Source organism: Lissotriton helveticus, chromosome 5_1 (genome assembly GCF_964261635.1).
Source record: "Lissotriton helveticus chromosome 5_1, aLisHel1.1, whole genome shotgun sequence".
In the NCBI taxonomy this organism is placed as follows: Eukaryota; Metazoa; Chordata; class Amphibia; order Caudata; family Salamandridae; genus Lissotriton; species Lissotriton helveticus.
In genome coordinates this window covers 291,085,804-291,108,159 of record NC_136065.1, presented here as the reverse complement: position 1 = coordinate 291,108,159, position 22,356 = coordinate 291,085,804, and the positions used below count along the sequence as shown (strand labels likewise).

Sequence of the window (22,356 nt, the reverse complement as noted above, 5' to 3'; positions counted from 1 at the left end):
CAGACATGCCCCTAAGGGCATGTCTGTCTGTCACATGGCTAGGTGTGCATGCACACATGTGCATGCACACCTTGATTCGGTATTTTACCACCCAATTGAATTGGGTGGTAAAATACCGAATCTGTATTGCCTTTGGGACTCAGAAGAGTCCCACCTACATTTGGATTTACCGAATCGGTAAAATTACCAATTCGGTATTTTACAGAATCGGTAAATTTACCGATTCGGTAAATTTACCGATTCTGTAAAATGAATGCCCCTACATGTTAAATCTGAAATACCGGTCGGTAACGGCCGAAATCGGCCGTTACCGACCGGTATTTCGGCTCCTACATCTGGCCCCTTGTCCTTGGAATCAAGTTTGTACAATAGTTTACACTATGACTTTCAAGACTGGAATGAAACTGTGAACTGCTACATGAACCCCTTGCCTCATCTTCATAGTCTCATGGCCTACACTCCACTGACATGTTCAATGCCACGTCTTTCTTTAAAAAATACAAATAGGGGGGCGTGGCCAAGATGGCGGCGGAGTAGGACGTGTTTTTAGGTCCCTCCGGTGCCGACCCATCCAAGCTTTGTTTAGCACCCTCCTGTACGGTTTGGACCCGAGACCCTCTGTCGCCCTGATCCCCCCGGAGCCCGGTGCCGAAAACGGGACCTCCCGGAGTGCCGACAGTAGTGAGGGACGGGCATGAAGCAAGCCCGGAGCTGACGCAGCCCTCGCCTGGTGCTGGGAGCTGGGCCGTCCGGTGCGGAGTCTGACGGAGCATGCGCCCTGCTTCCTGCCCCGGGCCAGCTATAAATAGACCCCAGGCGCCATCGTCTTATCACCACCTGGTGACGGAGCTGCGGAGCCGCTGCTTGAGGTGAGCGCGTTGGGCTGCAGGAAACAAGGAAGTTGTGCAGCGGCCCGGAGGCGCGAAAATCTAGCCCGGGGATCTCCGGCCTGCATTGCCGACCGATGGCGACCCAGACGGCCCTCCTGATGTGAACCCCGCTTCCCTGCTGGTGATCGGAGTGGGGCGGTCTGTGGGGACTATCGAGACAGTGCTTTCCCCCAGCGACGTGGCGTTGGCGCCCCTGTGGGACTCTTGCGTTGAGGAGCCGCCGGCGCAAAAATCGAGCCCGGGGATCGCGGGCCTAAAACAGCTGGGGGCCAGGCCTGCAGCATATGGGGGCCTGCGGGGTGTGGAACGAGGCTGAAGACACACCTGGACAATAGCGAGCAGTGCCTTCCCCCAACGACGTGGCGTTGGCGTCCCTGGGCCTTGTGGGACTCTTGAGTTGAGGAGCCGCCAGCGCGAAAATCGAGCCCGGGGATCGCGGGCCTACAACAGCTGGGGGCCGGGCCTGTAGCATCTGGGGGCGTTTGGGGTGTGGAATGAGGCTGACGACACACCTGGACCATAGCGAGCAGTGAAGTACCCAGTGGACAGCTGGGGCCTGGTGGTCGCCCTGCCGCCCCGTGGGCTTGCCGGTGAGAGCTGTGTCCCGGCGGAAAGACCTACCCACGCGAGGGGGATCGGCCCCGGAGCTCTGCTTTGAAAGTGCGTTGGGCGCCAACTGTGCCGCGTTCGTGCCCCCCCTGGCTGGGCCTGCAACGACGCGCTTTGGCCTAGCAGTGGAGGTGCAGCTGCCTCTGGCCCGCAGGTGCGGGGCAGGGCCATTGGCAGAAGGCCCGCAGAGGGTGTGGGACTGTGCCCTTGGTGTCCGGGCGGCTTGGGTCACCCCACGAATCGACCCACGAGTGCCACGCGTCTACCGCTGCCCTGGTGCGCCGGGGGGGAGGAGGCGACAGAGCGCCGGCCATTGCCTTGGTTCACCGGGGGGGGAGGAAGCGGCATGGCGTCGACCAGGCCGAAGAAGGACAAGCCCCCGAAGGACGGGGTTCCGAAGAGCTCGCCGCTGTGCACCCCGCCGGTGGCCGATAAGCCCCCAGTTCGGATGACAGTGAAGCTCCTGCCACCAAAGCTTTCATGCTAGAGCTCTTCACAGCCATAAAGGAGGACATCCAGGAGCTGTGGACTCAGCTAGCCTCGGATTTGAGGGCAGTGAGGAGGGATGTCGACGCCATTTGAGACAGGGTGGCAACCCTGGAGGAGCATGACTTGGGGACGGCCGAGGACATACACCAGCTTCAGCAAGACGTCCTACGACTCACGGAGCAGAACCTCGACCTGCAGGCTCATTCGGAGGATCTAGAGAATAGATCCCGGCGCAATAATGTTCGGATCAGAGCGGTCCCATGGAAAGGAGAGGGAGCAGACCTACGGGAATTCGTCGACGGCCTCTTTCGCCACGTCCTGCAAGAGGAAGACCTCCGAGAGATTCAGCTGGACAGAGTTCATAGGGTCGGCCTTCCGTGGGGAGCCAATGCACCTCCTCCTGATATCCTGGTATGCGTCCACGATTTTCAGCTCAAAGAACGGATTCTGGGGAAGGCGCGCGAGCACAATCCCCTCGTGTTTTGTGACCATCGCCCGGTGCAGTACCAGGATTTGGCGGCCTCCACTCTGGCCAAACAGAGAGACTTTCGGCCGATCACCACTTTCCTACGTGAGCAAGGGGTCCCCTATTCCTGGGGGCATCTTTTTAGACTGGTCTTCAGGTGGAAAGGCAAGTTAGTCCAGGTGTGGTCCTTGGAGGCAGCTCTTGAACTGCTGGGGCTGGATGGCACCGATGCCCCGTTGGAGGCCTCCCCCTCCCCCTCGAGACGACGTCGTCGCTCCGCGGAGTGGCACACAGTGGGCAAACCAGCGAAACCTGCAGGCCCGGACTTATCCATTAGCCTGAAGGAGAGGGGGGCGGCCGTGGCGTCTGTGGCGAGGGTGACGGAGACCCCGGAGGGATCCTGATTCCTGCCTTCGCAAGCTTGACTCTGCAGGATGGTGGCTGGTGTCGGAGGGACCTGTCATCTGGACTACGATGGGTAATGTACTGTCGTGCCCGCCAGGAGTGATGTCCTGCATCAGGGCTTGGGTGGTTGGTGGGGTCAGGTCCATGCCCCCAGCCCTTTGGACTTTTGTGACGGACTATCGTTCCCTCTTTTTGCCTATTGTGCGGGGGTGGGGGGGGGGGTTCTGTCATGTTGTTGGGGGTTTTGTTTTTTGGGAGGTTCCTTTGGGGGGGATGGTGTGGAGTTGGGTGGGGGGGGTCGGGGGGGAGGGGGGACTTTGCATCAGCCGTTAATGGTCTCCATTTCAACGCCGAATGTCCTACTGCCGATATGTGGTGTGCCTTGCCTTAGTAGAGCTATCTGTGTTTTGCCTTTATGATGGGGAAAGATTTGAAAGTTGTTAGTCTGAATGTACGGGGCCTTAACAGCCCGGTAAAGCGTGCACGATTTTGTCATTGTTGGAGGGGGCGGAGGGCGATATCTGCTTGCTGTAAGAAACGCACCTCCTCTCCAAGGACACTAGGAGAATGAGAGATAGACGCTTCCCAATACAAATGTGGTCCTCTTGCGCTACGAAGAAACAAGGGGTAGCGATACTGATCAGTGCTAAAGCGCATTGCAAAATATTGTCTCCAGTGGTCGACATCAAAGGCCGATTCCTAGCGGTCAGGATCCAATGGGGCGACACCCGCCTTCCGGTAGGCTCTCTCTACGCTCCTAATGTTCAGCAGGAATCCTTCCTGACCTCGGCGCTTGCGGACGCTCTGGTGTCTCCTGACCCCTGGGTACTGGTGGGGGGTGATCTGAATGTGGTTATGGACCCGTCCCTAGATAGGTCGGAAGCGCGCTTGCACCAAACTGGGGCCTTATCCAAAGGGGGGCTATTGTGGTTACAAGAAGGGGGACTTCACGATGTTTGGCGTACACTGCACCCGTTAGAGCGCGATTACACCTATTACTCGGCGGCCCACAAAACCTACGCACGCCTGGACCACTTTCTTGCTTCTACCTCCCTCATGCCCCAGCTCTCCTCGGCGGAGATTGCCCCGCACTCCCTATCCTCATCTCCGTGCGGGTGGCCGGGGGCGGGTGCACGCGATCGTCCGGGGGCTGGCGCCTACGCGACTCTCTCCTCAATTCCGCCTCAGTAGTGGAGCGCCTGCGAGACTCGATTACGCATTACCTTGCGGCCAATGACGTAAACGACATGCCGCTGAGCTCGGTATGGGAAGCGCTTAAATTGGTGGTTAGAGGCGACTGCATAGCAGTCTCGGCGTCGCTGGCTAGGTTGCGCAGGGAGAAACGGCTAGAGGCGATCCATAAGCGAACCGGGGCGCAGCGGGTTTGGAGAGAACTGGAGACGAAGAGGCGCATGCTTAAACACCTAGATCTTGACCGCGCCGAATATGCACTTTTGCGCTTACGGCACAAGTTCTATCTTAGTGGCGATAAGGGGGGCAGGATGCTGGCTCACCGCTTGAGGGCACGCACGCAACAGGCGGCGATTCCGGCCATTCGTGACGCGAACGCCGTAGAGCAGATGGCGGACGACCGCATGGCTGCGGCCTTTCAGCGCTTCTATCACACGCTGTATACGTGTGAGCCACCCGAGCCCGATCAGGTCCAGGCCTATCTGGCGACCTGCGGGATTACGCCCCTCTCCCTGAGTTCGGCGGCTGCTCTCGACGCGGAGATACGCATTGAAGAGGTTATCTCCGCAATTGCACGCCTGAAGACGGCCAAGTCCCATGGGCTGGATGGCTTTTCTGCCACTTTCTACAAGAAGTTCTGCAGGGAGATGGCACCCTTCCTGACGCGCCTCTTTAACTCCTTCAGGGAGACGGGGGGGTGACTCCGTCCATAGCCGAGGCGGTCATCACGGTTATCCCCAAGGCAGGGATGGATGCCAAGGAGTGCGGCTCGTACCGCCCCATCTCGCTCCTCAATGTCGACATGAAACTCTTTTCAGGAATCTTGGCTGCGCGCCTTAGCCCATACATGGACGGAGTTATTGAGCCTGACCAGGTGGGATTCGTTCTTACGCGGCAAAGGGGCGAGAACACCAAGAGGCTCCTCCACCTGATGGACTCGGTGCATCGTTCCCGTACGCAGGCCCTATTCCTCTCTATTGACGCCGAGAAGGCGTTCGACCGGGTTGACTGGTCTTACCTGTTCGCCGTCCTGAAGACCTTTGGGCTAGGTGACACCTATGTCAACTGGGTGTGCTGCCTCTATGCCTCCCCGAGGGCAGCGGTGAGAGTCAATGGAAGTCGGTCGGAGCATTTTCCCATCACACGCGGGACGCGACAGGGTTGCCCCCTGTCGCCCTTGCTCTTCGCGCTCTACATGGAGCCATTCGCTCAACGCCTCTGAGACAACGCGGCCATACACGGGATTCGCTTTGGCGCCGGAGATCACAAAGTGAGTCTTTACGCCGATGATGTGATCCTTTCGCTCACCAACCCCATTCTTCGCTGCGGCACCTCTCCCACGAGCTTCGGGAGTTCGGGTCGGTGGCTGGCTTCAAGGTCAACTTCCTTAAATCCCAAATCCTCAACGTCTCAGTGCCGGCGGAGGAAGTTCGAGATCTTCAGAATGACTTTGACTTCCAGTGGGTCCATACGGACATCCCTTACCTCGGGATTCGTTTAGCGCCCACGATCCCACAGACTGTTGCCCTGAACTATAGGCTCCTGATCGAACAGACGGCCAAATCTGTCTTGGATTGGTCCCGGTTGCAGTTGGCCTGGTTCGGTCGACTGGCGGCGATAAAAATGACGATCCTCCCGCGCATCCTCTACCTCTTTCAGATGTTGCCCTTGCGTCCCCTGCCAGGGGCATTGAAGAAACTACAGAGGCTGCTTACCACATTTCTGTGGAATCACAAGCGCCCACGGGTGGCGTTCGCCCGGGTTACGACTCCCCGAGCCGAGGGTGGTCTGGGCTTCCCTTGCATAGAGGCTTACTATCAAGCGTCATGCCTGCGTTACATCCTTGAGTGGAACAGGCCGCGGTCCAGCAAACATTGGCTATTTATGGACCAGACGGTGGCGGGCTGCAATATTTGGCGTGAACTGTGGCTCCCGCACAAACACAGGGCTTGGGGCTTATATTCATCGCCGGTCACCTCCACGACGTTGGACGCCTGGGATCGGCTGGCGCGCAGGCGAGGTTGGACTACCTTCCCGTCGCCTTTGACGCCTATTGTGGACAACCCGGAGTTCCCCCCGGGATGCGCCTCACCGGTATTTCAACGCTGGAGAGAACAGGGCTGTAAGAGGGTGGGCCACCTCTTCAATCTGGAGGGGCTGATTCCATTCTCCTCTCTCCGTCGAGAGTACTTTGATCTGCTCGAGTCGGATGCCTTCCCTTACTCGCAAGTCACTCATTGGGTCACGCTACCCTCTAACGTGGCTAACATGTCCCGCCCTATGACGAAGCTAGAGCGCTGGGTTGTCTGTAAGAAGGACGACCGCAGACTCATTTCTGAACTTTACGCACTGATTCTTGCGCGTCCACATACACAGCGCACTAAGGCACAGGTTCGGTGGGAGATGGAGTTGGGCCGCCTGCTGACTCACAAAGAATGGGATAAGGTGCACTATCGCGCTCACCACACTGCTACTAATGTGGCTGGGGCCGAATCAGCCTATAAAATGGTATCTTACTGGTATCATACCCCGGCCAGGATCCATGCGTGGGATCCCAAATGCTCGAGTCTCTGTTGGCGGGGCTGCGGTGCGACGGGCACTCTTACGCATCTGCTCTGGCACTGCCCCAAACTGGTGCGGTATTGGCAGGCGGTCCTAGATGACGTGGACAACGCATTTGGCATTACATTTCCCAGGGCCCCGGAGCATGTGCTGCTAGGCTTACCACACCCTAAAGCGTTCCCCCTGCGCTCCCTGCGGTGTAGGCAGATAGCCCTAGCTTTATTGGCCGCGCGCCTAGTCATCCTTGCGCAGTGATGTTCCCTTGATGCCCCTGACCCGCGAGATTGGATTAGACGACTGTGGCTACTGCTGGGTATGGAGAGGCTTTCGCTTTGTGTGGATGGTAAGGGAGAGACCTATGCGGAGCTGTGGGAACCATTCATGCACTTGCTCTCGGGAGATTTGCGAGAGGTAAAATGCCCCAAGTTCTTGCAAATCCTGCAGCTTATTCCACTGGAACCGGTGAGGGCGAGCGCCTAGGGAGAGTGGGAGGGTTTTGTGCGGGCTGGGAAGCGGGAGTGGGCAGAGGCGGAGACGCAGGCGAGGTTGATGCAAAGTGGGGGGGCGGGGGAGGGGAGGGTTTGTGGTGGGGGGGTTGGAGGGGGTGGGGGGGTTGGAGGGGGTGGGTGGGCTTTTGTGTTCATGTCAGTGTTTGTTTTTTCTCTTCTATAAAATGCAGTTTCAATACGAGACTTGGCCGCCCCATCTGGCTGCTAGTTTATCCTCGCCGGGTCGCCCTCAGGGATGTAGACCCTATGGCTGTGTTTATACGTTGTCAGATTATGCCCTGCCGGCCGGTGGATGTAGGCAGCCCAGCTGTGTTAAATGATATGTTGCTGCTCAATAAAAAACGTTTGATTCTAAAAAATACAAATAATCTGACAGCATATCAACATTGTTCATACCCATTCCTCTCCCCCTCTGCATCCCACAATTGTCGTCCTCCAAACCCTTGCTCTCAAAGACCCTGTTGGCATTCTCAGCTCCTTCACAGCCACCACCTACAATGATGATGTCTTACCCTCATCCTTCACCAAAGATCTCATTGGAGAAGCTCTCTCACCACTTCTCACAAACATTGCACCTCCCTGGTTCAAGGTATGTTCATTAAAGCTTTCAAAAGAGATGTATGTATATGGCATTTCTATAGTGCAAACCTAGCCAAACCGCAGTGAAGCGCTGTACATAGTCAAGGACAAAAATAAAGTCAACAAGTGATAGGAGAGGAATCTCCGATGTGGACGCTTAAATGTACGGTGGTGTAAGGTGAGTCTTCAACTACTTCCCAAAGTGGAGCAGCATTGGTGCGGTCCTAATGGATACCAGGATGTTGTTCTAGAGCCTGGATGTCTAGATGGAAAAGACGTCTTTTTTTTTTTACACTTCTTAGTCTGTAGTTTGATTGTGTTCTGGCTGCAGGTGTGCCGAGAACCACCAGAAATGGTTAGCTTGTCTGAAAGATGAGTTGGGTGCTTGTTGTGATGGCTTTGTAAATGGTGAAGATAGTGTGAGCCTGAAAGAGGAGCCAATGGAGTTTTATCAGGATGGGGTTGATGTGATCATATTTTCACGTTCCCCGGAAGAGAAGTACTGCAACTGGTAGAATGCCCCTAAGGGGTACATGTGTGGAGTCTGGCATGCCATGGTGTAGCACATTACCACTATCCAGATGAAATGCGAGAGTACAAAGGCTCTAAAATCACTTTCTGGAAGAAATGGTTTGACTTTCTTCTTTCTTTTTAGAGAAAGCTGGTACCAGGCTACCTTTTTAGGTTTCGACTGCAAAAAGCTGCGCAAGCAGCTTTTGCGCAGGAGAAATCTTATGAGAACTGTAGTGTGGCTTTGGGTCGGCCCTCGTCATTCATTGGCTGGCTCCATAAATGGAGCCTAGCCATTGGACGAGGGGCCTGTCCGTCAATGCCGGACCAGATTCGGAGGCGTTCCCGAGATTCTTTCGCTTCTGCCGACGTCACGCGACGTCAGCCGGGAACGCCCCCGAATCTGGTCCGGCATTGCCGGCACCTGATTTTCGAGTATTTTATCCGCTGGCAGGTGCCCACCCTGCCAGGGACCTTGCCGCTGTTGTGGTACCCCGAGCGAGTGCCCACCTCGCTTAATATTTAGATTTAAGGCCGGTGCCCACCCGGCATTGCTCCGTGTATTCACCGCCGCGGCCCCGAGTGAGAGGAGGAAGCAGCGCCCGCCTTCAAGCCCGGGCCGCGCTGGGATTGGCCCAGCCGGTCGAGCCCCCTTCCGCGTCATCGCAGGAGGAGGAGGAGAGAGCCGGAAGGAGGAAGCAGCCTGCATCGACCGTCCCGAGGCTCCCGAGCACAGGAGGAGCCCCGGGGAAAGAGAACGTCCCTCTGCGGCCCCGGAGAGTCCCGAGGAGCGGGAGCTCTCCTCCAGCAGCCGCCGGACCCGGTGAGTGCCTGCAAGGGGAGAGGGGCGTCGGGACACATTGTCGGTGTCGGGGAGAGAGCGAGCAGCGAGAAGGCGGCAGGTGAGCAGACACCTAAGCCTGGATGCAGGCAGCAGGCACGAGGCTCTGGCTGATGAGAGGGGCGGAGAGCGGCAGCGGGAAGCCTGTCTCCATGGGACCGTGATCCCCCGGCATAACAAAACACGGTGAGAGGATGGGGCAGCGCCGGGGAGGGTGATTGTGGCTCACCAGTCCCCGCCACCCGCCAGTGAACCCTGGCGCTGTCATGGGTGATGGAACCAGCTGCCGGGGGTCTGAGCTCTGAGCCACGACAGATCCTATCTGGGTCTGCGCCCGAGGCTGCAGGCGCCTCCTAGAGTCTGTGTGCCATCGGGGCAGGTGCAGAACATTGGCGCCTCCTGGCAGTGGATACATGATGGGGGTATTCTCTGGGCACCGTCGGGGGGTAACAGAAGCAGCAAGTAGGACAGATTGACACTCGATGGCGTGTGTGCCCATCACAGTCCAGAGGCAGACACCCATTCTTCACTGTGTACAGCCTCTAAATCCACCCCCCCCCCATAGCTTCCATGCACCCCTCTGCACACGCCACCCTGCTGCTCCTCAGCACTGCTCACCACCTCACAGTCCTGCGTGCACCATGCTGCATCGCTGCACGCCCCCTCTTCCGCACACCTACCCTGAGCCCCTGTCTTTTGGTGCTACCCAGCACTGCGCAGCTCCATTCGTCAACTGAGACCCCCGCATATCCGCAGAAACCCCCTCAACAAACCCTTCTCTCGTACCTGAGCCTCGCACACGCGCACCCCCCCCCCCATCATTTTCTCAACCCACACACTCTCACCCTGACAGGCTCCTCAGCCCTCACATCGCACCCTGCCTGGTCCCTCTTCGTCTGTATCCAAAACCCTGCACCCCTCGCGCATGCACGCAGGTGAGGAATGGGTCAGCCTGGCTGTACTGTAATGACACCCAGGAACAAAGCCCTGGCAGGGAGCGGTGGAGGAAGGGGGGCAGGGGTGAATGGAGGTAGGGGGGGGGAGTAAAGAAACGCGGCACCTGCTGTTTATTTAAATCAGTCCTGGAGATTATGGTCGGCAAGGCATCACTGCATTGCTGCACTGGGGGCGTGGAGAGGTTTTGAACAACGGCGGTCGCCTGGCATCTTCGAACTTCTTTCTAACGTCATGAATTGTTTAAAGCTAGCTTTTGGTTTCAGGCTGCATTTTTTATTACCCAGCACAATGTCTCTTCTCTGTTTCGCTGTTCACCCGCGCTCCTGCCCCAGATATGTCCCACACGCCTTACACTGCTGCGGGGACCGGGAGCCGCCGTGTGATTAATAACTGTGATGAATTGTGTTTCTCTGGGCGCGCGTGCTCTTCAATGTGTGAGGACGGGAGGGGCTGCGGGTCTCTGGTGGCTCTTATGTCCCCGCTGCTTCTGTGTTATTGTGGGGGATTATGATAGCTGTAATAGGCTGTACTTTGGAAATTGAAAAAATGCGCACATTTCAAGTGAGCAAATCGAGTAATTCTCTGCATTGCTCTGAATGCGCCTCGTCAGTGGTCAGGGCTAGTAAGCGCTATATACATGCAATTACAATACAATACAATACAATGAGAATGATTTTTAAGGCAGTGCAGCGACGCGCATGGGTCGGTTATTTTTCCGTTTTTGAGTTTGTGTATAAGCCGGGTCGGGTTTGTTTTGCTCCTGCCTCTGTCTGCCCCCACGCGTTGTCCCTGCTCAGAGCTCAGTCCTCTGCGCGCTCACTCTGCACGCAGAGGGATGGATGGATGGCCAGGAGGAGGTAGGCACGTCCCAGACGGATTATTAGTATTCACGGCTCCCGTCGCGGCAGTCCCGCGAGATCTGCAAGTAGGCCGCGATTTCAGCTTGTGGCTGGAGTGGATGAAAGAGGATGGGTGTAATTATGAGCCATCCCTGCCTCCGCTTCCACAGCAGAACTCGCTCACCCCGAGAGTGAATTAGAAGGAAAGAGGAAAACAAGCATTTACAATGCAACGGTTTCGCCTTTGGAAAAGTTAGAGCGATTGGCAATGTAAAGGACAATGCCATTTATTTATCTGTTTTCAAAACCAACACAAATACAAATGTTGTCATTTACAATGCCAATAGCTCAAACTTTTCCAAAGGCGAAACCGTTGCATTGTAAATGCTTGTTTTGACAATGTGTTTGCTGAGGGTAAGGTTGGTGTCCAGGATAAATCTTTCTGCTTGTCTTTGACTATGTATTGCTCTGCATTTTGGCTAGGTTCGGACCACAGAAATATCATATACATACATATACAAATACAAGCAACTTGGCATTTGGTGAAAGTTGAGTTTCAAAGCTATAAAGACTCATATCATTAAGCCAGATTTGTACTGCATCTAAGCTGTTGTTCTTAGCAAATAATAGGAATTCAATATCGGTTGGTTGAGATTCAGGTAGGCACTTGACATCTAGGTCTGGATGATGTGCAACTAGTGTTTGAGGCATTTGATGTCTAAAGCAGAGGAGACTTTTAAGTAGCATTGTATATCAACCGAATAATTATGATGTCATCTGTAACTAGAGCACCAAGAGGCTCCATGTAAAGGTTGAAGATGTCAGATGATAGTATAGAAACTTGGGGTATTCTATAGATTATAGGGATCTTTTTTGTGACCTGAAGGTGCCCATGTGAACAAACTCATGTTGGCTGGAAATGTAGGAGAAGAACTCGTGAAGGACACTGTTAGTGAATCCCATTCGAGACTCCAGAGTGTGCATGAGGGTGTGATGGTCGAGTGAGAGGTCCAGCGATATCAGGAGGCAGGGGCCATCTTCCTACCTTACAAAACCACATATAACTCCCCTCCTGGTTACAGATAAATATGAGCTCTGCCTCTTGATGCTATTCGACCTCTCAGCTGCCTTTGACAATGTTGAGCACCACAAGATTCACAGGAAACATTCTTAACTGGTTCTCTGCCTGCCTAACCATACAACACCAGTCCCTTCACATGGGCACCGCCCTGTCTGAGAAGATCCCTATTACCTGCAGAGTTAATTTGAATTCCATTCTTCCACCTATCATCTACAGTCTCTACATGGAGCCTCCTTGGGGTCTAATCACAGATAACATCAGAATTCACCGATATGCTGATGACGCACAATTGTACTTGAAGGTCTCCTCTGCTCCAGACATCCAACACCTCACATACTATTTGCACCGCATCCGGAGCTGGATGTCCAGCGCCTACCCAAGGCCTAACATTACCAAAACAGAATTTGTGCTGTCCACATCTAACAACAAACAACAACTAGTCCCAACCTAGTTTAACAATTTGAACCTGGATGGATTTGAACCCCAACTTTCACCCAATGCCAAGTCAATCTGATTTGCCCTGGACATCAGTTTCACTCTTAAGGACCAAACTGCCATATAAACGGATATGATATGGTACCAGCTCTCTCTACTAAAGTAAGTGAAACCCTTCCTCCCAAAAACGTGACTTCAGACTGCTATTCAGGTTCTCATATTCTCATACTGGTTGGTGGCAATGCCCTGGTCCCCTGCTTCCCAGGCTCCACACTGCGCCTTATGGGCATCATGCATACAGCAGGACACCTCTTCAAGGGCCTGAAACAATATGACCATATTACCCGTACCCTGACAGAACTCCACTGTATTGTTTTGACAGCCCACACCATCTTCAAAACCAGCTGCATTATCTGCAAAGCTATCACGTCTGACACCCTTGCCTATTCGGCTGACAAGCTAATCACCTACAGTTGTACTCAGAAACCCAGAGCCAAGACGCCCTCAGACTGGAAGCAAAGACATTCAAAGGCAAAAAGAAAAACAATGCATCATTCCTTCTCTAACTATGGGTCCAAGATCTAGAATGCCTTCCCAATAGCAACCAAGACTGTTACAACCCAACTCCAATTTAGAAAAGAGCTAAAGACACACTCCTGAACGAACACTACATCATGTTGCAATGACATTCCACTTTTGCGCTTTCACTCTTAAAAAGCAGCTATCCCCCCAATCACACGTTGATTGTGTCTTTGCCTTGGGCCCCTTGGGCCTTGCATAGCGTTCTGGCATATTGCCTTTCATCTAGGTTTGCACTTCATCAATATCAAATACATATAAATGTACATACATACAACTATAGCTATTCTGTCATATTCAGAGTGCCAGACAAGTTTCTTCATGCTGAACCTACTATCTTTAGTCAGGTAGTTATACCACATCCTTTATTATTGAGTACTTTAATGATATTTCAGTGGTAAATGTATTAGTGTGTCTTTTTTTACAGCCTCTGGGTGTGGTCTCTAGGCATACCCTCTCCATTTTCCTGACAGCTCAATGAGCTGTGGCTTACTGTGCAATGAGGTTGATAGAGAGGTTGTCTGGGTTCTGTTTCTGTCAAATGTTACACCCATGGGGACAGGAAACCAGGTAGACCCAGGGTGAAAGGAAAATTATATAGATCCAAAAGAACAGGGAGTAAAGGAAAAACCATGGAGTGTGACTTAACCCCTCCCGTCTACAGCGGTCTCAAAGGACTCCTGAATAACAGAGATGCGAATACACTGATGCAACAAGATAAAATAAATGCAATAAGTGTAGCTGGAGTGAACACACGCTTATACCGTAAATCACATTAGGCTGTGGAGATCTTTCTTCTATCAAAGCTTTACATGAAAGGTCCACATAAAAAATACTATATTTCGCTTTCTGGCCAAAGCATGGTATATAATTGGGTTTCCTAGCCTTAGAAGACTCAGCAAAGGCCCACAGTGGCCCCATCTTTTGTTTCTTACTTGATATACGGATAGTTCGTGACAGCCATTGGATCAGGCCCTCCACATGTCCCTTCGGGATCCAAAGTTCCATGTAGTCGGCAAAGCACTCAACATCTGTTCGAAAGAGAAGCACACGTCAAAGCATGTTGTGTCAGACTTAAGAGGACTATTTATTATTTTTCATTTTACTATAGCACCACTTTATTGAGGAATTCAGCATGCTTTACAATGTAACAACATTGAGGAGATTGAATCTCGCATACTATGAAACATTTGAGGAACAATAAACAGCCACAATTTTACTTTACAGAGAACCTTGCAATTGGAAGCATCAAGGGTGGAAGGGAGAAAATGAAGGTGTTGAGACAGATATCAAGTTGGAAATGTCGACTTACACAACTATCTAGTTGGAAATATCGTGATTCACAAATATCAACAGCAAGAATATCGTGGTCAAGAATATTGAGTTTAAGGTAAGAATTAACATTTTTTTAAATATAGAAGCCATTAATATTGTTTTTAAAAATAGGTAGCCACATGCATCAAGCTAAAAACCGGTCGCAAACGGGCAGATTCTCAGAACCTGCCCCTATGCGACCGGTATTTTTGCATTTGGGATGCATCATCCCAAATGCAAAAATCGCAATTTAAGGAATCTCTAAATTGAGATTCCTTAAATTGCGATTGCATTTAAGGAATTCCAAATTGAGATTCCTTAAATGCAATGCATGAAATGAAAAAAATTAATGATTTCACTAATAGGAATAGCAAATTACCATGAAGTTGAACTTCATGGTAATTTGCAAAAATTTGAAAAATGCACTTTTGTGCATTTTTCAAAGTTTCATATATGCGCACACACAATTGCACAGATCAGTTTCAGATGTGCAACAGGGTGTCATTTTGACACCCTTCTACCCTTGAAATTGCATGAGCAATTTGCAAGTACCTACTGGTACTCGCAAATTGCTCATGCAATTTCCAGTTCATTCCTATGGGCCTGGAGGCCCATAGGAATGAATGGGTCAGCATTCCTTAATTGCGACTCGCAATTTGCGAGTAGCAGTTAAGGAATGTGTTTCTGTTGATGCATGTGGCTGATAGTTGTTTAAAATATCGACTTTTTAATTCATATTATGTATTTTAGTTTATATTTTAAATGTATGTGATGTATGCTTTTTGTATAAGCATCGTTTATGTTTTTTAAAATATGTGTTAAATGTTTAGTAGTTATCAATTTTATTTTAATAAAATTTTTTGTTTTTTTGTTCCGAAGAGGGTTGTGGGTTTACAGGGGAATAAGGTGGGAAGTAATTTAATTATAATAAATTAATGATTATTTTTCATTTATTTAATTTAGATTTTATAGTGTTAACTGTGGGAAGTAATTTATTTGTAATTAATTATTAATTGGTTGTTAATTAATATTAATTAATTAATCATAACTTATAATTGTGTAATTTGTTTTAGGAGCGGGTTGTGGGGTTTAATGGGGTAAAGGGTGGGAAGTAATTTATTTTTGATTAATTAATAATTTGTTCTTAATTAATATTGATTAATTAATTGAAAATTAAGTATGGAATTTGTGTAATTAATTTTAGGTGTGAGTTATGGGGTTTATACAGGTAAAGTGTGGGAAGTTATCTATGTTTGATCATTAATGTTAATTAATTAATTGATATTTAATTAGGGTAGTTGTTTATTCTTTTTGTGTGTGGGTTTTACTTTTTTAGGGGTAAAGGGTGGGGAGTAAATTAATTTTACTTACTTTATAATTCGTTTTTATATACTATTAGTTTTTTAATTGAAAAGAAGTTTTAATTGTGTAATTCATTTTTGTACAGTTTAACTTTACCAGTGGTTTCCGGGGATTAAACAGATAGAGTGTAGAATGTTAATAAATTTCTATGAGTTTTAATTTTTTTTTTATTAATAATATTTCTTTTACTGGTTATTAATTATGTAAGTAATTTTGTATATAATTTAGATGTGGGTTGTGAATTGTGTGGTGTTATAAGGTAGGAAATAAAAAAGTAAATGTATGTAATAATTAATGTTTTTGACTAAATAATTTCTAATTAAAAATATTGCTTTGTTTGAAAATTATTTTTTATTTTATTTAATATAATATTTGTGTATATGTGCATTTAACATTATAATATATTCTTAAATTTGTAATATTAACTATATTTGTTTTTCAATTTTTGATATATTGATTTTGTTTTTAAAATATTTTTGATGTTAATATTTTGTTTGTTTTTACTTTTGAACTGACTGGAGTAAGAATATTAATTGTTATCCCTTTGCAATCCAACATTTTCCCTACTGTTGCACTGATTGTAGTGGGAATAGTAAATGTTATCTTGTCACTATCCAACACTTTCCTCACTGTTGCACTCACTGGAGTGGGGATAGTAAGTTTTTCCCCTCCGCTATCCAACACTTTCCCTACTGTTGCACCCAATGGAGTTGGAATAGTAATTTTTACACCTACGCAATCTAACACTTTCCCTACTGTTGCACTGACTAGAGTCGGAATAGTACGTTTTACCTCTCCGCTATCCAACACTTCCCTACTGTTGCACTGACTAGAGTGGGAATAGTCATTTTTACCCATCCGCTATTCAGCACTTTCCCTACTGTTGCACTCACTGGAGTGGGAATAGTAATACCCCTCCGCTATCCAACACTTTCCCTACTGTAGCACTGACTGGAGTGATAAATTTAAGTTTAAAGATCGTCAAAGAGTTTAATGTTCTAATTTATAATAGAATGGGGTTTTTAAAATAGATTTTATGTTATTGTATATATATATATATATACAACTTAAGGATACAGACTTCTAAAGATGAATACAATTCCAGCATAACGGAATGTCACCTATTACTTGACAAGTGGGCAGCAGAGGGGATGTTAGATGCGAATGAACTGAAGTTTCTGACATGTCAACAGCCTATAACTCCCACATTTTACCACTTACCAAAAATTCACAAACATTCAACACTGCCACCAGGGAGACCAATAATCTCTTCAAAGGGCAGTCTAACTGAGAATATGTCACAGTTTCTTGATTTCTTTTTGATTGAGCATGTCAAAACCCTTTCATCATATTTAAGTGACACATCTGATTTCATTCGCATCATCTCAGATACACCCTGGGAACCCGACATGCTGATGATAGTGCTGGACGTGACAGGACTATATACGTGCATAGCACACAACCATGGTATACAGGCAGTGCAGTACTTCCTAAGAACTCGCTCTTTGAAATACATTAAACACAATAGTATGTTGGTCGAATTCTTGCATTTCTGTTTGCACAACAACATTTTTTTGTTCCAGAAGCAACACTACAGGCAAAAGAGGGGGACGGCGATGGGCACCTGCTTCGCCCCTGCTTCGCCCCCAGCTACGCGAACTTGTTCGTGGGCTGGTGGGAGAAGCAGGTGGCCTGGTCCGACGACAACCAGAAATGGGTCACGTCAATTATCGGGTGGCACCGGTATATTGACGATTTATTTATTTTCTGGAAAGGTTCTAAGACAGAGGCAGAATCATTTATTCAAACTTTGAATAACAATGATCTCAACCTACAGTTAAGTGGCATCATAAGTAGTCATGAGGTAGACTTTCTTGATCTCAAGGTCTCCATAAAGGATGGAAAAATTTGCACTTCTCTTTTCCGGAAGGTCACTGCCGGGAATTCCACCCTAGAAGCAAGTAGTTGTCACCCAAAACCTTTAAAGAACAGTATACCTTTTGGCGAACTTCTGCACCTCAAAAGAAACTGCACACTCACTGAGGATTTTGAGCTAGCAGCACAAGAATCAATAGGGAGGTTTAAACTGAGAGGATATTCTGAGGACACATTGAAAAAGGCATATGATAAGGTTCATTTAATTCCCAGAGCAAGTCTGTTCAAGCACCCAAGTGGGAAAAAAGACAGTGAAAATAAAACTCCTCGCTTTATCACGACTTTCTCTAATGACTCCTCAATGATCCACAGTATCATGAGGCGTCATTGGAACATTCTAAAAACAGATGTAGTCATCGGAAAACAACTATCATCCCATCCTAAAATCACCTATAGGAGGAGCAGGTCCTTAAACGACACCCTGATACCTGGGAAACCTGACAGGGTTTTTCCCATGTCAAAACTGCAAAGCCTGCCAGTCAAGTGGCAAAGTCACCTCATATGAAATTCCAGACACAGGGATAGTGAGGAAAATTAACAAATTTCTCACTTGTACAAGCCCATTTTGTGTGTATCGTCTAGAATGCCCGTGCAAATTATATTATGTTGGAAGTTCAATCCACCCAGTCAAAAAGCGAATCCTAGAACACGCTAGAGCAATTGAACACCATGACCCAAACTACCCCGTAGCAAGACATTTTGCCTTGGAACACAATAGTGACCGCAATCTCCTGAAATTTCATTGTCTGGACCAAATACCCCTTAAAGATCGAGGAGGAAACAGAGAACTACAAATGAGGAAACTTGAGTCGAGGTTCATTATAGATCTTCGTACCAAGTATCCACTAGGACTGAATACAGGGGAAGAATTGGCCAGTCATCTTGGCTAGTTGAGATATAGGATAGTATTTATGTATTTATACACTTATCCCCCTCTGTTAAGCAATACTTATTTCTGTCACAGTTTGCAAGAATGAATTGAAACATCATATATCATTTTTCCTTGTTACTGATAATGAACGAAAATCGATGTTTAGTTATTTAACAAGTTATTCAATGAATTGTTTGGTATTATTTGATTGCCCATTCAGGGCTTAATAACGTCTGTTTGTTAAATCAGGCCATACAATCCATGCATTTATTTAACCTACTATAAGATGGCAGCCATGTATACACAGAGTTTAGTCTTTCTTTTGTGTTTAATTAACAAGAGACTGACGTCAATACACAACTTTATTTAATTTGCTAATGAACTTGGCGCCAGTCACAGCAGACGAAGGCGTGATGCCGAAACGCGTCCTGTTTTGATTTTCTCTGAATAAATCAGAAGAGTCTTGAAAAACGAGAGTTGTGGAGTGCCGTCCATTCTTTTGCCGCAGTAAAAGAAATATGGAGCGTTAATATATATATATATATATATATATATATATATATATATATATATATATCTTTATGCACGATCACTCCCTCCTTCACTACGGACTCGAGAAAGCACTCATCGGGAACTTTGCTTTTTTCCAGATTCCTTTAATTCGTACAATCCACAGCAAACATGACGCGTTTTAGCTACGCCTTAGTCAAATGTTTTCATGTTACGCGCCAAAAAGCGACAGTCTTAAAATACGTGTAGTGAGTCACGTGATACACTTTGCATGAAAATCAACAAAAGACCATTTCATTTCATAATCAGGCGCCATATTGGAATGTGTTTTTTCACTTATATATGTGTGTGTGTGTGTCTCTCTCCTCCCGGTTTAGGTTGCAGCCGCCCCAGCTCCAAAGCAGAGGGTGCGTTGTCGAGAGCGGACAACCCAAATAAGGTCTGGTAACAATTACAAGTGCCTCGCAAACCAAGGAATGATGACGCAGTGCTCTGGCCAACTTTCATTTATTCAGTCAGCTGGTATCTGGACAACTTTCATGTATTCAGTACCAGCTGACTGAATAAATGAAAGTTGTCCAGAACACTGCGTCATCATTCCTTGGTTTGCGAGGCACTAGTAATATATATGTGTGCGTGTATATTTTTATATAATTTAAAATTATAAAATAAATTTAAATTATTTGTTTATTAAATGTTTTAAAGTAAATATGTATATACATATATATTGATTATTATGTATGTGTCCCCCAAAAATTTTCATTACGTTTATTTGTTACATTTGTTAACATGTATATTAAAACCCTTTATTTTTGTTAATTAGTAATTATTTAATATATTTAATATTTATTATTTTATTTATATAAAAATCGAGATTTTGTACAACTATATTTTTAACATTGATATATTTTTTCGATATTTTTGTACTTACCTGTTTAAGTATATGGAGTCGATATTTTCGCATTCTATATTTTTTCAAAGATATTTTTTACTTCTATATTTTTCACATCGATATTCTGTCAGTGAACCGAAAATGAGGGAGAGGGCCTGGGATAATGAAAAGGGAACATGAAGGATTGGGGAAGTTGTCAGGCAGGGAGGGAGGAGAGAGGAGCAGGGAGCCAAGGCTACAAGAGGGACATAGTTGAAGTGAGAGAGGGAGGTTAAAGGAAGACTGGAGGATATAAGTTGGAGTTTGGGAAGAGGATAGTGGCAGGAGAGGGATGGGAGAGATAGGAGTAGGTGAGCGGGGAGGTACAAAGATGGAAGAAAGAGGCAGTAAGGGAAAAGGAGTTGAAAAAAATAAAGAGGAAATGAGAAAAGTAGAGGGGGAGAGGGAGGTGAAAACTGTGATAAGTTAAGAGTAGTGTTTGCCAAGAGCAGTGCACGAGTTAACAATTGGAAATGCGTTAGGCAGGATTAGTTCAAATGAAAGTTACTAAGGAAGGTGTTTAGCATCTTGAGAAAAGTGAGCAGGAATTCTGGGCAGCCCATTTCAGCAGGTAGGGAGTATTAGTGAAGGGCTGTGATTTGGCTAACTTTGTTTTAAATTCTTTGAATTCAAGTCTGAGAATGTCTCTCCTTCTAAGATGTTTTTCCTTCCTAAAATATGTCTAGTAGAGCCTACCTAGCTTGCGAGAGGAGTGTGAATTTCTTTACAATTAATGCAAGCTAATTTGAACTTTATTCAAGCCTCAAAGGGGAGTCAGTATTGAAGAGTGTGAATGAACTTGCGGGCGTTTGTAATTAATCATGCCGTGGCACCCACGACAGCCTTGAAAGGGGCGAGTGCATATTTAGGGATTTTGATGAATGTTGATTTATCATAGTCAATTTAGGTGAAAACCATGGACTGGACGATCAGGTGGAAGTCAGTTGGTGGAAGTAAGCGTTTGAGTTTTTTAGCGAGAGCAAAGGCAGAATTGCAAATTTAGTAATGTGGATAATATGGGATATCAAAGAAAGAGAGTGGTCGAGCCAAATGCCTAAACATTTTACTTCTGTTGACAGATGTGGATTGAAAGCAGAGGACTGAAGTTCCTTGAGTCTTTCATTATTGTGTTTGAAGTGCTGTTGTTTGTATTAGCAATGAATCTAATTGTCTCCTGTTTATAAGACACAATATATATAATGTAGGTGTCAATGGAACCCCTCATAATGAGAACATCTAAGACGCTTTTATGAAACCTGGTCGACTCCATCTTGTTTAGATCGCACGCCCTCACCACCAGAGTACACAGGCTCACAGTAGGGTTAACATTAGAAATCGTAAAATTGTATTTTGCAGAACTCGACTTTCCTGTGCTGTCACAATTATTAGGGAGGATGCCCATGGCGTTGTGTTCTCAGACTTTCAGCTGCATTTCTAGGTTGAATCTATGTCAGGAAGAATGTTTCTTTCTCTTTAATCTTATCAACTGTGCCAGGATAAGCTAATGAATGCTTTATTGTTTCTCTGTATGATCTGTCTAAAAATGTCCATTGCTTGACAAGAGTATATCTGTCCATTCATAGTGATGAATGGGTAGATATGCTGTTGCCAAGGTTTGCGTAAGATATTCTTTCAGCTGGAATAACGACGTTGCTCTCAAAGAATCTTCCAGTGAAGAGTGTTTATTGAATAGTGTTTCCAAAATATCAGGTCAAAGCCCAAACAAGAGCATAGTACGTTTCAAAAGGCCATACCAAAAAGAGGTACACATATTACAACAGGTCACAGAGGATGCAAGAGGAACACATGAGGAATATACATCACAATGTCCTGGAATGCAAATATACATATATCACAAACGACCAATGGATAGGCAAACTGAATATACGTAATACCAGGCCATGGCAGACAAAAAGGAAAACATGTAACAAAAAGGCATAGCAAAAACAATGAGCATGCATTTTACAACGGGTGACTGAAGAGACAATAGAAACACAAGTAACAAGAAGTTTTGGAAGACTACAAGTGGACACAAATCACAACAGGTCATATCAGATACAATATGAATACATATCACAACAGGTCACCGTAGTAATCAGAAAAGCATTAGTCACAACAGGTCCAGGCAGACACAAGAAGAGCATATACCGCAACAGGTCACAGTAGACACAAGAGGAATACACACCACAATCAGGCCCCAACAGCCTCAAGGGGAATAACATCCCAACAAGGCTATTTTGACACAAAAGGACACTTGTCACTAGAGACCACTGTACAGACAAAAAGATACAAGTCACAACAGGTCTTGGTAGATACAAGTATACCACAGTTCCCATGAGGCCACCAAATACACCGGAGGATCACAAGTGGCAACAAAACAGGGAAGAGGAACCAAAATTGCAACATGTCACCACAGACACAAGAGGAACATAAGCCATAACAGGTCATGGCAGACATGACATATTCATATGCCACAACATGTAGGAAGGCA

General features: G+C 47.4%; 1 protein-coding gene across 1 annotated transcript in view; it reads right to left on the bottom strand.

Annotated features, from left to right (window-relative positions):
* CIROZ (ciliated left-right organizer protein containing ZP-N domains) overlaps positions 1–22,356 on the bottom strand; it is a 190,827-nt gene that overhangs the window by 159,264 nt on the left and 9,207 nt on the right. Inside the window, exon 2 of the mRNA XM_078640376.1 lies at positions 13,878–13,973. Within this exon, the coding sequence (XP_078496502.1) occupies positions 13,878–13,973 (96 nt within the window). The remainder of the gene's footprint in view (positions 1–13,877; positions 13,974–22,356) is intronic.